This window comes from Macrotis lagotis, chromosome 2, assembly GCF_037893015.1.
Source record: "Macrotis lagotis isolate mMagLag1 chromosome 2, bilby.v1.9.chrom.fasta, whole genome shotgun sequence".
Classification (NCBI taxonomy): Eukaryota; Metazoa; Chordata; class Mammalia; order Peramelemorphia; family Peramelidae; genus Macrotis; species Macrotis lagotis.
In genome coordinates this window covers 222,261,693-222,274,099 of record NC_133659.1, presented here as the reverse complement: position 1 = coordinate 222,274,099, position 12,407 = coordinate 222,261,693, and the positions used below count along the sequence as shown (strand labels likewise).

The window sequence follows — 12,407 nt, the reverse complement described above, 5'->3', positions numbered from 1 at the left end:
GAATATGACCTTGACAGTTGCCCTGGCAGAACAGGGAGCTGTACCCTTGTTGACTGAGATCAGAGAGAACATCTAAGTGTCCTTAACAAATATGTCACTGGCCTTCATGAGTCACATTCACACTGAAGTGATAATTCCTGAGAATTGGCCTTCTGGCTACCCCATACCTCGGACAGTGATCTCTTTGATCTTTTTGGTTTTCTCATTGATCCACTTCTCTCTGCGGATTTTTTCTGTGGCACTCATCAGTTCTTTGAGTTTCTTAATCTCCTGTGAAAAAAGGATGCTAAAGAACAGCCCAGGAGAAGTAGAAGACGAAACCCACATCTATTCATTACCACCTATTTACAGACTTCTTAAACGGGTAGAGAGTGCTTCTAGGATCTAACAGCAGAACAAAAATAACAAGGGCTATTAATACATGCAAAACAGCCAAAACTTCAAGAAAGTGACACACCAAGGTCAAATTATAGGCTGCTGACTTTTACAAGGATTATCTTCCCCTCACACGTGTCTATTTTTTTGTGGTGCCTCACATCAAGTTTTTTTAAAATTTTTTTTAGTTTTTTTTTTTGGGGGGGAGCAAGGCAATGGGGTTAAGTGGCTTGCCCAAGGCCACACGGCTAGGTAATTATTAAGTGTCTGAGGCTGGATTTGAACTCAAGTACTCCTGACTCCAGGGCCGGTGCTCTATCCACTGCACCACCTAGCCACCCCCTCACAACAAGTTCGAAAGGACTTCTGAGCAGATGTATTCACATAAGATGATCTTTCTGGCAATGTCAACAAAGTTGGGCATAAACTTGCTAGTGTGTCTACTAGGCAAACACTATCTGCCTCAGTGTTCCCAAGAGAGAGGCCAAGGGATAGCTATTGAAATAGGATTCATCTTGTTACTTTAAGAGGTAAATGACATAAAGATACCTCAGGTACTGAGAATTGGCTTTAAAAGGGACTTATTTTCAATGGGCCAATCACCTCTTTTACCTCTTATGGTTTTGTTTTGTAAACTCTTTTAAAAAATCAGCTACTTTCCCCAGAAGGAAGGCAACAGAGAGCAGGGCACCTGCTTAGCAGAAAGAGAAACTAAATCAGAAAAGTTCAGACTGAAACAAGGTCTGGGAAATAAATTCCAATTTTCTTTTGTCCCCTCACTGTTTTACTGCCCTGAGCTCTGCATTTTGCTGTCTCTTCCCTAAAGCAGGGTTCTTTCATGGCCATGTCTTTGTCTCCTTTAACCTCTTCCCAAAGGTTGGCAAAGGGAAAATTCAGAACAGTTTTGTAGAGTACAAGGTTGTGAGGTTTTTTCCCTTACTTTCTGTGACCCCCTCTAATAGTTGGGCCACAAAAGAAAACCAATAAAACCACTCCAGGGTTTCCAGGTCCCATATGGAGTTACAAGTTTAGGGATCAGGGGTTCTTAACTTGGAATCTGTAAATCCATTAAAATATATATATGTATATGTATGTATATATATATATATATGTGTGTGTGTGTGTGTGGTGTATATATATATACACCACACACACATATACTTTAAAGACTGTATTTCAATATAACTGGTTTCTTTGTAATCCTGTATATTTTGTTTTGCATTTAAAAACATTCTTCTCAGATCATAGACTTCATCAGACTGCCAAAGGGAACCAAGGTTAAGAACCCTTGTTTTAAGCAATGGAGAGATAAAGTGAGAAAGTGGGCTCTAACAGCCATTCCAATAGAGTCACATCAGGAAACTAAAAGGCAGTACTAAGTTTTATGAAATACCTTAAGAAAGATTCCAAGTATATCACTATAAATTTGAATACATCTACATAAAGCATACAACTACTATTCAGCATAGATTGAAATTAAATTATTATAGTCTCTTGAAATTTGTCTTTCTTAATTTCTTCTCCTGATTTCTTCTCCTCTAATTCATTTCCCCAAGTAAAAAAGATTGGTTTATCAGTACGCAAATGAGTTGTAAGCTCTCCTTATTCACCCATCATCACATTAGGATGTGAAAAAGTTCCAGCATTCCTCAGGTAATATTTATGAAACTATCTGAGCAAGCTCTCAGCAGGCTTTGGCTGCAATATATATTATCCAGGGCAGTGCTTTAAGGTTTCCTAGGTGCCACTCTCTCAGGCTCTCCCCTTGCCCCTTCAAATCCCTCAAGAATTCTGGCTGAGATATGACAACAGAAATTTCCCTGACACAAAAGACTGAAGACACACCATACCTAAGGAAATAGAGGAAGAGAAAAAGGGAAAGGAGAGATAAAGAAGTCGATGAAATTAAAGCTTTGCCCAGACAGAAGTAATCCAGTCAAGGCAAGGCAGATGAGGAAAGGAGAGGTCAATGTGGGCAGACCCACTGCTTCACCCATCGTTTAGTCAAAGAATCCCCCCCTTGAATCTCTCACCAGTTCATGTTGCTCCTGCACTTGGGTGATTCTCTTTGTGTATTTTTGATCCACTTGCTTCAGCTCAGCTACCACTGCCTCGCACTTCTCACTCAGGACCTTCTTGTCGTCAATCAGCTGAGATTTGAGGAGGGGACCAGGTGAAGCCAATGGATAAAGTTGCTAACTCAGGACCTAAAGGTACTAAGGGGATACTCCCCTAATTTCAGGATTAACTCACAATTGTTTCAGGAGGAAGGGAAACCCAGGAAGCAACCCCAGCAGAGAAGACTGGAGGGAAACCAATCCTAGTGAGTTTCACAAACAGAACTGTCTCCTCTCCCTGGGGGTAAACAACCTGAGAACAGTCCTTCCACACTATCAGGAAGGGATGAATAAACTGGGACCTGGGAAACAGGAAGAACAGAGGTATCAAAACAAATAACTGATTGTGGCATGTGAGTTCAGGAACTCATGTGATGGTGTCTGAGCCTGACAAGAGCTGGGGATATGGGACTGCATCAGGTATCCTATAGATCCTCAGCAAATGAGGCCTCAGAGCCAACATTTCCCTTTCCATTCCCTGCTTCCCCCTAAAATGACTTTCCTATTGTTTCCTGTCATAACCCCTTTCCTCTTTTCCAGAGTGACCAGTATTTGTGGGATTATTTCAAGTCTGAAGCATTACATGACTAAACCAGAAAACTTCTTCAGGGTCCTATACTACTAGCATCTTCAAAGGGATATTAAGTAAAATCCTTAGTAGGGTTTTACAGACAGACAGGGCCATTCTCAGGGTACATATCTTAGACCAAAAAAACCCTTCTAGTTAGTACAGCTTCTGCAATTGGCCAACACTTCTCTAATCATAAATATTTATATATACTTGACTCTTTCCAAAATTTGACTTCCTGTGCTATCTTGACCTATGGAATGTGTGTGTGTGTGTGTGTGTGTGTGTGTGTATGTATGTATATGTATATGGTCAGGATTAAAGAAAAAGGCTACGAGACACAGTTAGTCATTATATGTAAAAACAAAAACAAAAAACCAAAGCCCTCTAGTTTCATCTCCATAGGCATCCAATCATTATCTTATATCCCCACTTCAGATTTCCATTCACTCCAGTCTATCTGCCAAAATGATGTTCCTGAAGCCCAGGTGCTTCATTACAACTGAGATTACTTCCCCTTTCAAAAAACTCAATTCTTGGCTCTCTAACATAAAATATAAACTATCTTTTTTGCATGTAAAGCTCTTTACAACCTGGTCCCAACTTGCTTTTCCAATCTTATAAAACATTATTCTTTTATGAAATCCATGGTTTTCCAACTTGGCCTTCTTACTGTTTGTTCTTCAATACAGTACTTCATTTCTTCCCTCCACACCTTTGCACAGGCTGTTCTCCATGGCTGGGCATGTATTCCTTTCTCATCTCTGCCTCTGAGAATTTCTGCTTTCTTTCAAGGCTCAGTTCAAGCTCCACTTTCTACAAGGCATTTCCTGATCCACCCGACAGTTACTATCTTCCCTTCAATCACTGGGTATTTGTATACATCTATATATGTTCATGTTGTCACACCCAACAGAATGTAAGCTCCTTGAGGGAAGGGACTGTGCATCTTGTCTGTGTATCCCCAGTGCCCAGCAGAGTGTCTGTGATATAGTTGGCATTTAATAATTGCTTCCATATTGACTGAATGAAGCAGGAACAAGAATCACCCTCCCATTTTGCAGGTGGGAAAATGAAACTTGGAGAGGGAAAGTGACACAGCTTCCAATCAACACAAAAATAAAAGGCAGAGTCATGAGTTTCAAATCCATGAACTACCCCCTAAGTCCTGTTCCTTGCCCTGAGCACACAAGGTTACCTGATCAATGAAGGTCAGGTGTCTCTGGATAGCAGCTTCATACTGCTCCCTCTGTAACCGGAGCTGGTGGTTCAGCTCCTTCTCTGTCGCCTTCACGTTCCGCACAGTAAGCTCTCGCTGCTGAGCCTGTCAATGGGGTTTCAGGGGAAGAGGATGGGAGGGGAAGGAGGGTTGGCTGGTACCTGGGTTCAAATTAAAGGAGCAGAGGCCAGGATCAGAGGAGACAGGGCTGGTTGTGGGGCAACTATAGAGTTCTAATTCTACTGGAGCTCATAGTGGGAGGAAGCAATAAAAGAAATCCAAGAAATGTTGGAGTGGGAGGGAGGAGACATCTTGAAACAGACCCAGATCTGATTCCCTGCTTATGAGAAGCAAGTAGTTAAAGTGTTGAGCGAGAAAGGCAGGCCTGCAAGACATAGTACTCCTAACCTGCTTCCAAGGAAGGGCAGAGGATGCCTTCCACTGCAAATCTTCTCAAGCAGCAGCATTAAATCACAAACCTGGTTAACCACCCCAGATGTTCAGTCTTTCCCACAATGGTCTAAGCACCCCAGGATTTGAGTTAGAGCTCTGGTTAGGCCTCCCTGGGCAGATGAGCCAGAGATGAGAGAAGCAGGTTTACATGAAAGCAATAAAACAGTAAGCAAACATGTATTAAGTACCTATGTGACAGGCCCTGTGCTAGTTGTTGGAAAGATCTGGGAGAAGACCTCCTTCGAGGTCTGGAGCAGGCCAGGGGGGTGGGGGTGGAATTTCTAGAATTCTCTCAGATCAGGACATAGCCCACCCTGTCTGAGGTTAGTTAAGCATAAGCCTGATTTCTTCTGCTTTAAGCTACAGCCAGAGGGGACACATCTCCTTTTTCACATTTCTTCAGAACACCTGTCACATGGAGGGAAACAAATTCTTATCCAAAATTAAATACTCCCTTCTCACAGGGAAAACCTTAGCCCAGTCCCACACTAACCTCCCCAAAACTGCTTCCAGAAGACCTTAAGAATGTTGGTCATTTCTATCTAGGGTCACCCACCAATGCTGTCTGCAGCAGGGTCATGGCTTGCTTCTTCTCCTCCACCTCCAACTTCAGTCTCATGATAGAGCTGGTGACCTCAGTAGCCACAGCTGATGCCTGTTCCAGGTGAGTCAGCTCTTCTTCAGTCAAGATCCCCTGGGGCAAGCAGTAGGGATTAGACATACCAACACCATCTACTACCTGGCTCTAATAGAAACTGATTATTTCTCATGAAAATCTCTCCTCAGAACCAGCTGAGCATGTTACCTGCCTTTCCCAAGTACCCTTCTTTATCATATCCCCCCCACTCCCAAGTAACTCCCTAAATCAGAGGTGACTTAATTAAACAAAATTTAGAATAGAGAAAGACTAGGATTTAAGGATGGAGAATGTATGTGTGTGTGTATATATATACACAAACATATATATATGTATATATATATATACATATATATATATATATATATGTATATGTATATATGTGCCCCAAACTTATTCAACTCGATTATTCACTTTAGAGAAGCAGGAGAAACAGTGGCAGCATAAATTAAGATAGCCTATCTTTTTAAAAGTGCTATTTAACTTTGAAGTATGTAATAAGTCTCTTACTCTCCCTCACTTAACTTGGGTTACTAATAAGATGACTATATTTTCTGAGCACACACCAAATTGAGCTATATCAGTAACTCCATCTTTTAATACACTACCCTATGAACCAACTGCTCTGCCCTTGCTACATGGGGAAGGAATACACTTGGTGATAATCTTCCACTGGACCCAACCCCAGAGAAGAAACAATGAAATTCATGCAGTCCTTGGTTTGGACTTTGGCCAAAGGAGACTGGTGGTAACAAAGGCTCACCTCCCGAGGAGGGGCTGAGGCTACAGAATGAGGTCGTTCCTGTTCCGACTTCTCCATTTCATCTAAAAAGTTCATGATACTCTGAAGTTTGGCCTCAGAAAGCAATGCCCCATCTTCTGGGACTCCATGTGGTGGATTCAATTTCCCAAATTTTTCTAGGTTGTCAGCTGTTAAGGAGTTAGAGCCAACTTCCTGTAGAGAAGGAAAGGAAAAAAGGATAGAAATTAGAGTGGCGCTGATAGTATTGGATTTTTTTTTTCAATAGATCACACCAGAGTAGTGTGGAACTCCCAAGAAGAGGGCATCTGCCTGCTGGTCTGTGAAGTAATGCCCCTTTTGTACTTGCTTGTGATGAAGGAGAAGGGCAGGGAAGCAGCTCTAGCATACTAGAGATTGGCTTTTGGAAGGTCAAATTACTCAAAGCACCTCCCCAGGCAGAGGCAGCCAGGACCTAATGGAAAAGAAAACTGTTTCCATGTGAGTAAATTCAGACACTGCCCTAGAAGAACTGCCACCATTAATGTGAGATGATTGGACAAGGGAGGAAAACAAAGTTGATTCAATATCAGTGTTAGCATTAGAAGGCTGGGGACCAGATGACTGTCTCCTAAGACATGAAGAGCTTCAGTAACAACATGCAGAATGAAACCCCTCCACATATGAAGAGATGATCAACTACTGGTCAGTCTTCTAAAGGCCTAATTAGATCGATCCTTAGATGACAGACATACAGTCCAAAGCCTTCCAGTCTGAAAGGACCTAAAAAAACTCGTGTACTGTTGAGAACCTATGCAGAGGTATTGGGGGACTTCATTGAGAATTTCTTAATAGAGATGATCCAGTGGGAAGCATTTACGTGTATTAGGAAAACAAACTAAGTCATCATCATGCTTTCTTGGATCAACCTTATAAGGCTAGCCCCATCTAGCTCTCTGCTAAATCAGATGCCCCCAAGCCAAAGATGAAAGATCAGTGATAGTTTTATTCTAATTTCAAATATCTCCTCCCAGAGTCTGTCCTCTATGGTCTTAGAGCAATTTATATCTTAAGTGGGATACACAGTGCTTTCAGGTGATCCACCTGGCTCCCTCTAGTTACCCCATCAATCCAGGAATATTTTTCCTTTTTATTAATCATGGGTTGGATCAGCTGCTCAGGTTCCTCTTCTAACAGCTTCAGGGTTTCCAGCAGTTCATTAAGAGTCACTTTGGCCTGGGGTCTGCTGGTTGTTGTGGCTGCTGTATCCAGGGTCTCACAAACAACCTCTTGGGAGGTTAGGTCCTAGAGTCCAGCAGGGATGGAATGGAGAAAAGGGAAAGAAAACAAGCATCTAGTTAACCAGCCAAAAGCATACCATAGCATTGAAGCTAAGTACTGCCAGAGGGGAGAGAGCCAGAAGTCTGCTGTCTTAATTTGGATGGATAGAGTTGACTTCTTGAACAGCTCAGTATGTACCATCAGTCTGAAGATTGGGTTTATCCCTTCACTAATTTTCTCATCAATTCCTAGGTCAATAAGAGGCATTAGGGTAGGGAAATGGAAAGAATACTGAATTAAGAGTTAAAAGACCTGGCTTGTAGTCCTGGCTTAATAACTGTAGGATCCTGGGTAAGTCCTTTAAAACTTTAAGCCTCAATTTCTATGTGTATAAAATGTGGATCTTACTGGTCCTCACTCCTGACCTCACAGGGTTGCTGCAGGGCCAGATGACAGAGCTTTAAAAAATGAAGCACAAACATAAGCCATCATCAACATGGCTGCCATTTCTTAGAGAAGGACAAACTCAGCACCCAGGAGTGGCTATGCTACCGTAGCTTCTGCTCTCTGGCTGGACAACAGCACCTGTCATAGACCATGGGAATCTTATCAATGTAGCAAAGGCAGGTGAGAGGCTGAATGATGAAGGCTGGGCTTCACCAGGAGGAGCTTCATGTCACATGATAATCAGCGGGGAAAGAGAAGGATTGACCAAGAGAAGAGACCTGTGGCTTATCCTCTGGAGATTTGCTAAGATCTGGGGAAGAGTTGGGGACTGAGTGGAAGTACTCTTCTGTATCTGTAGCATGGAAATTGGCACCTGAAAAACAAGAAATAACTTCATTAAATGTTTAGAAAGAGCTACCAACATTCAGATTTGTATTACTTTTGTATTTCCTGCCAGCCAGGTACCTAAGGCTTTGTCAGAAGAAGTTACAGAGAGGGAGCAGGGCACCATGGATGCCAGGGAGATATACACTGTCATGAAACATTAATGTCAAGGCTTAAATTAAGTCAGGGTCAAGGGAGCTTCAATGTAGGGTCCCCAAAGCTTCCAACTTCAATGAGGTATTGCTTTTCTACTAGCTCTGAAGTCTGCCTGAGGAACCCACCTGTGTTGTTGGCTTTGACAGCACTGTTGGCCAGGCTCCCGTTCTTTGGGGAGGCTGCCTGAATGGGCCTTTTTCTGGATGCCTTCCTGATCTCCTTCTGCTGCCCCAATGCAGCGTCTCCTGCCTTTTGAGTTGCTCGTTTCTGCTGGAGTTCCTGGTAGGGTATATGTGAGCAATTCACAAATCAGGGAGAAAGAGTTCCTCCATTTCCTGTGTGGAGCATTACATTGAGATATATTCTGGTGCATGTTTGGGAAGAAAAATGGAGGGTTAAGAAATCATCTTTTATGATTATGGTAAGTCAGAGAAGTCACCACTGAAGGCGACTTCAGTGAGAACAAACGCCCAAAGGATTAAAATTCTGACCAAAATATCTCAGAAACTGTCTTTTGGTTAAGAGGTAGAGCTTTGAAAAAAGATGTCCCAGTTTGTCTGTAGCTATCACCTATTCTCTCTTAACCTTTCCCTTTGAAACTATCACTTCTAGCTATCGTGGGTAGATTTTTCATATGCTGGGAATACCATGCTGAATGGTGCCCCACAAGATCAACCTGGTTACCAAAGCAGATTAGAGACTAAAGGGTTTACACTTTTGGACTCTGCTCCATCCTGTAACTAGGTTACCTGAATAGCAGCTTGTCTGGCCTGCCGGGCTTTCTCTTCTCGGATTTTCTTTCTCTCTAAATCTTTCCGTGGCTCCAAATCAAGGACATTCTCTTCCAATTGTTTTTGTTGTCTTTCCTGTAGAACAAACAGAACCAGAATTCTTGAGGCAAAGTCTCTTGAGAACAAATTAAGTTTCTAATTAATATAACAAGTAATGCAAGGATATTTGAGGAAACCTACCCCTAATCCTACTACTCTTTTGACTAAAGAAGAAATGAGCTTCACAGAGGGTCTTTACAACATCAGAGGGTCTGAAATGCCTTATAGGTCTAAGATGATCTGTGATCTCTGAATTGAAAAAATTCATTAGAGCAAAAACAAAAATTTGTGTCTTTCTAAAGCAGTCTCTCAGACAGCCCTCACATAAATACATCAAGAGCGTCCAAGACCTAGATGACTATTATTGTCCTACAGAGAATACTGGGGCCAAGCAGCCTTATCCCACCTACCCAGAGCTTGTCCTCCTCCTCATACAATGCTGGTCCTATTCCTTCAACTAGAATCAGACTCAGCAGGAAGGAGAGGGGATGGTAATGTAGGCTGTGACTCTGTGGTGGTTTAACACATGGTACTTCTGAATTTCTGTTTCTCATCTCTAGAATCTGCCTTTTTGAAGAAATGCAGCTTCTACCATTGATATTTGGGGTCTGATACATCCTCTAGGATTATAAATGATGTGTGGATGGACTCACATTCATCATCCTTCACACTGACCTTTCTCTTGGATGTTAAGAGTTGTTCTAGAAGAGATGCACCAGCTCTATGTCTTTGTGCATGATGTCGGTACCAGCGCTGAATAGTGACAGCAGCTAAATTTACCTGATGGATAAACCTGTAAGAAGGAAAAACAAGGTCTGGATCAGATGGGATGTTCTTTGGCTTTCCCATGTTAGTGACACAAAAAGCTTTCAATGCTATGATTGCCTTTCAAAGTTCTCCAAGTATAGGAAATATGCCAGTGTGCCACAAGTCTAAAAGCATGCCATCTATATGTGATCTACCTAATCTAATGTAGATCACAACGGTCTATTCTCAAGGACCTGATAATACAGTGCAAATTATATCTACATAGAGAAGATGCAAACAAAGTAATTATCAGAATTTGGTAGGGTAGGTGAGGAAAGGTTTGTTTCTTAGAAGAAGAAAACTATCATGTCCTAAGCATTCTCTCAAAGTTAATAGCTAGATCTAGGGATTACTGAATAAAGTAGGATCACCAAAACTTCTGATTGTGGGCCTCAGACAGACAACACCCTTTGTCTTCCCAATTTCCAAGACTCCAACGCTTCTCCTGCCACTAATATAATTTCCCACTCATCAAGAATCTTCTTCTTGCTATTTCCCAGAGAACTTGACTCACCTTTCAGCTTCTTCTTCTGTTACCTCCTTTCTTTTAAGTGATCCCGCTGTGCTGCTAGTATTGTTCCGAGTCACATTATTATTGCTGGATAAATTCTTCTGAGATTTCATGAAACTGCTGCTCTCACTGTCTTCATTGGTGGTTGCCTTAATGATGTTGCTAAAAGAAAAAAAAAAAGCATCAAGTTTTTCATGGGTCTGTCTCCGTTTGCCTTAAGGAAGCTCACTGTAGCTCAGACCTGCCTGCAGGCCAATAAATGTAAGAGGAGGTAAGGATGGGCTGGTTGCCTTGCTGAGCTTTTCTAAATGGCTGAGCTAAAGAATTGAGAGAATGAATAATTACTAGATTAGTAGCTAAGAAAATTTTTTTTACATTATAAATTTAATCAACAAGCATTTAGATATGATAGCGTGAACTTAAGTTTTTAAAACATATTAATATGCTCAATTTGTATCCTTTTCCATACTTATTTTTGGGGTTTTTTTTACATACGTAAAAATTTTTCTTTTGATCTTGATAGTGATATCACTAACTTATCCCCTTCTCCCACAAAAAAAAACCACCTCAACACTGTGGAGACCTCAAAAGACTCTCCTTCTATTCTCTGATTCTAGATCACTAGTTTTACTCTTTTGCTTTTAGCCATGAGAAGACAATGCCTACCAATAGCAGGTTTTGTATGGCCCATAGTAAATTTCAAGGACAAATTGGTCTCTCCATATTTTTACCTTCCAGTCATAATGATGAAACTACAATCAAAACAGCAAGGTAGATGAGATATACAAGGGAAAAAATCGATGATCATCCTCATTCAAAGTCCTGTACAGATAATCTATGCCTGGCAACCTTTAATTGCTATGACTTAAAAGTGGACAACATGAGGCTTTGTAGCTCCTAAAAGTCTCTAAAAAGAAACTAGGATAAATAAGAAGCATGCTTTTTTTTTTAAGGTTTTTGCAAGGCAAATGGGCTTAAGTGGCTTGCCCAAGGCCACACAGCTAGGTAATTATTAAATGTCTGAGACCGGATTTGAACCCAGGTACTCCTGATTCTAGGGCTGGTGCTTTATCCACTATACCACCTAGCCACCCCAGCACACCTCTTTTCAACATCAACATTGTATAACCCCTGTGAGTCATAATACAAAAGTAACACTTTAACCTTCAGACTGTCATATGATACCTCATATTCAACCTAAGGCCGAAGGTTCTAAGAGCTCAGGCAGAAAGTAGAAGATGGAGATAGTAGTTGTAGTCTCTATGATGCTGGTCAGCATCTGATCAACTTTTGGGTTTTTGCCAGCAGGAGCTCCTACTGGTAGCTGCTACTATGGTTAGGGAAGGGACTAATCTCAGGACAGGTTTTTCTTCTGTCAGATTTCTCCTCTCCTATTCTGTATTTAAAAGGAGAGTTAAGGAATATATACTTTCCTAAGCATCTTTACAGACCCTTTTATGAATCCTTCATTTAAATCTGGACTGGTCACCAGTGCTTAAAAGTGTCTGATCAATCAGTCAATTATACTGAATTGTATTATGCATAAATTCAGTGACCAAAGTGATACAGGAGAATAACCTTAGATCTTAAATGAGGAAAAAGAGGAAAGAGGGGCTCTAAGAACAATAAGATTTGAGGGATTGGTTTTCTCCTCCAGCAAAGGGGTCTGAGGAGAAAAATCTTAATACTCATTTGAAGGGGTGGAAGAAATGGATAAGATAGGAATAAAGAGCAGAGGAAAGAGAGGAAAAGAATGTTAAATATCAACAAGCCCTCTTTATCCTCATGGAACACTGGTTTTAAAGGAGGCCTGAGAGGTTGTTTAGTCCAATGTGTACCTAAGAATCCTTTCTACAAAATCTTTTAGGAATGGTAATCCTGTC

At 41.4% G+C, this 12,407-nt stretch overlaps 1 protein-coding gene across 2 annotated transcripts in view; it reads right to left on the bottom strand.

The window, feature by feature from the left end:
* CEP131 (centrosomal protein 131) overlaps positions 1–12,407 on the bottom strand; it is a 68,430-nt gene that overhangs the window by 26,003 nt on the left and 30,020 nt on the right. The window contains exons 7-17 of one of the 2 annotated variants that reach the window (XM_074224932.1): positions 10,528–10,686; positions 9,882–9,999; positions 9,126–9,242; positions 8,502–8,655; positions 8,115–8,209; positions 7,231–7,413; positions 6,133–6,324; positions 5,289–5,426; positions 4,259–4,384; positions 2,409–2,525; positions 168–270 (exon numbers count right to left, since the gene is read on the bottom strand). In XM_074224932.1, the coding sequence (XP_074081033.1) occupies positions 168–270; positions 2,409–2,525; positions 4,259–4,384; positions 5,289–5,426; positions 6,133–6,324; positions 7,231–7,413; positions 8,115–8,209; positions 8,502–8,655; positions 9,126–9,242; positions 9,882–9,999; positions 10,528–10,686 (1,502 nt within the window). The remainder of the gene's footprint in view (positions 1–167; positions 271–2,408; positions 2,526–4,258; positions 4,385–5,288; positions 5,427–6,132; positions 6,325–7,230; positions 7,414–8,114; positions 8,210–8,501; positions 8,656–9,125; positions 9,243–9,881; positions 10,000–10,527; positions 10,687–12,407) is intronic. The other variant, XM_074224933.1, reaches the window with a different exon arrangement.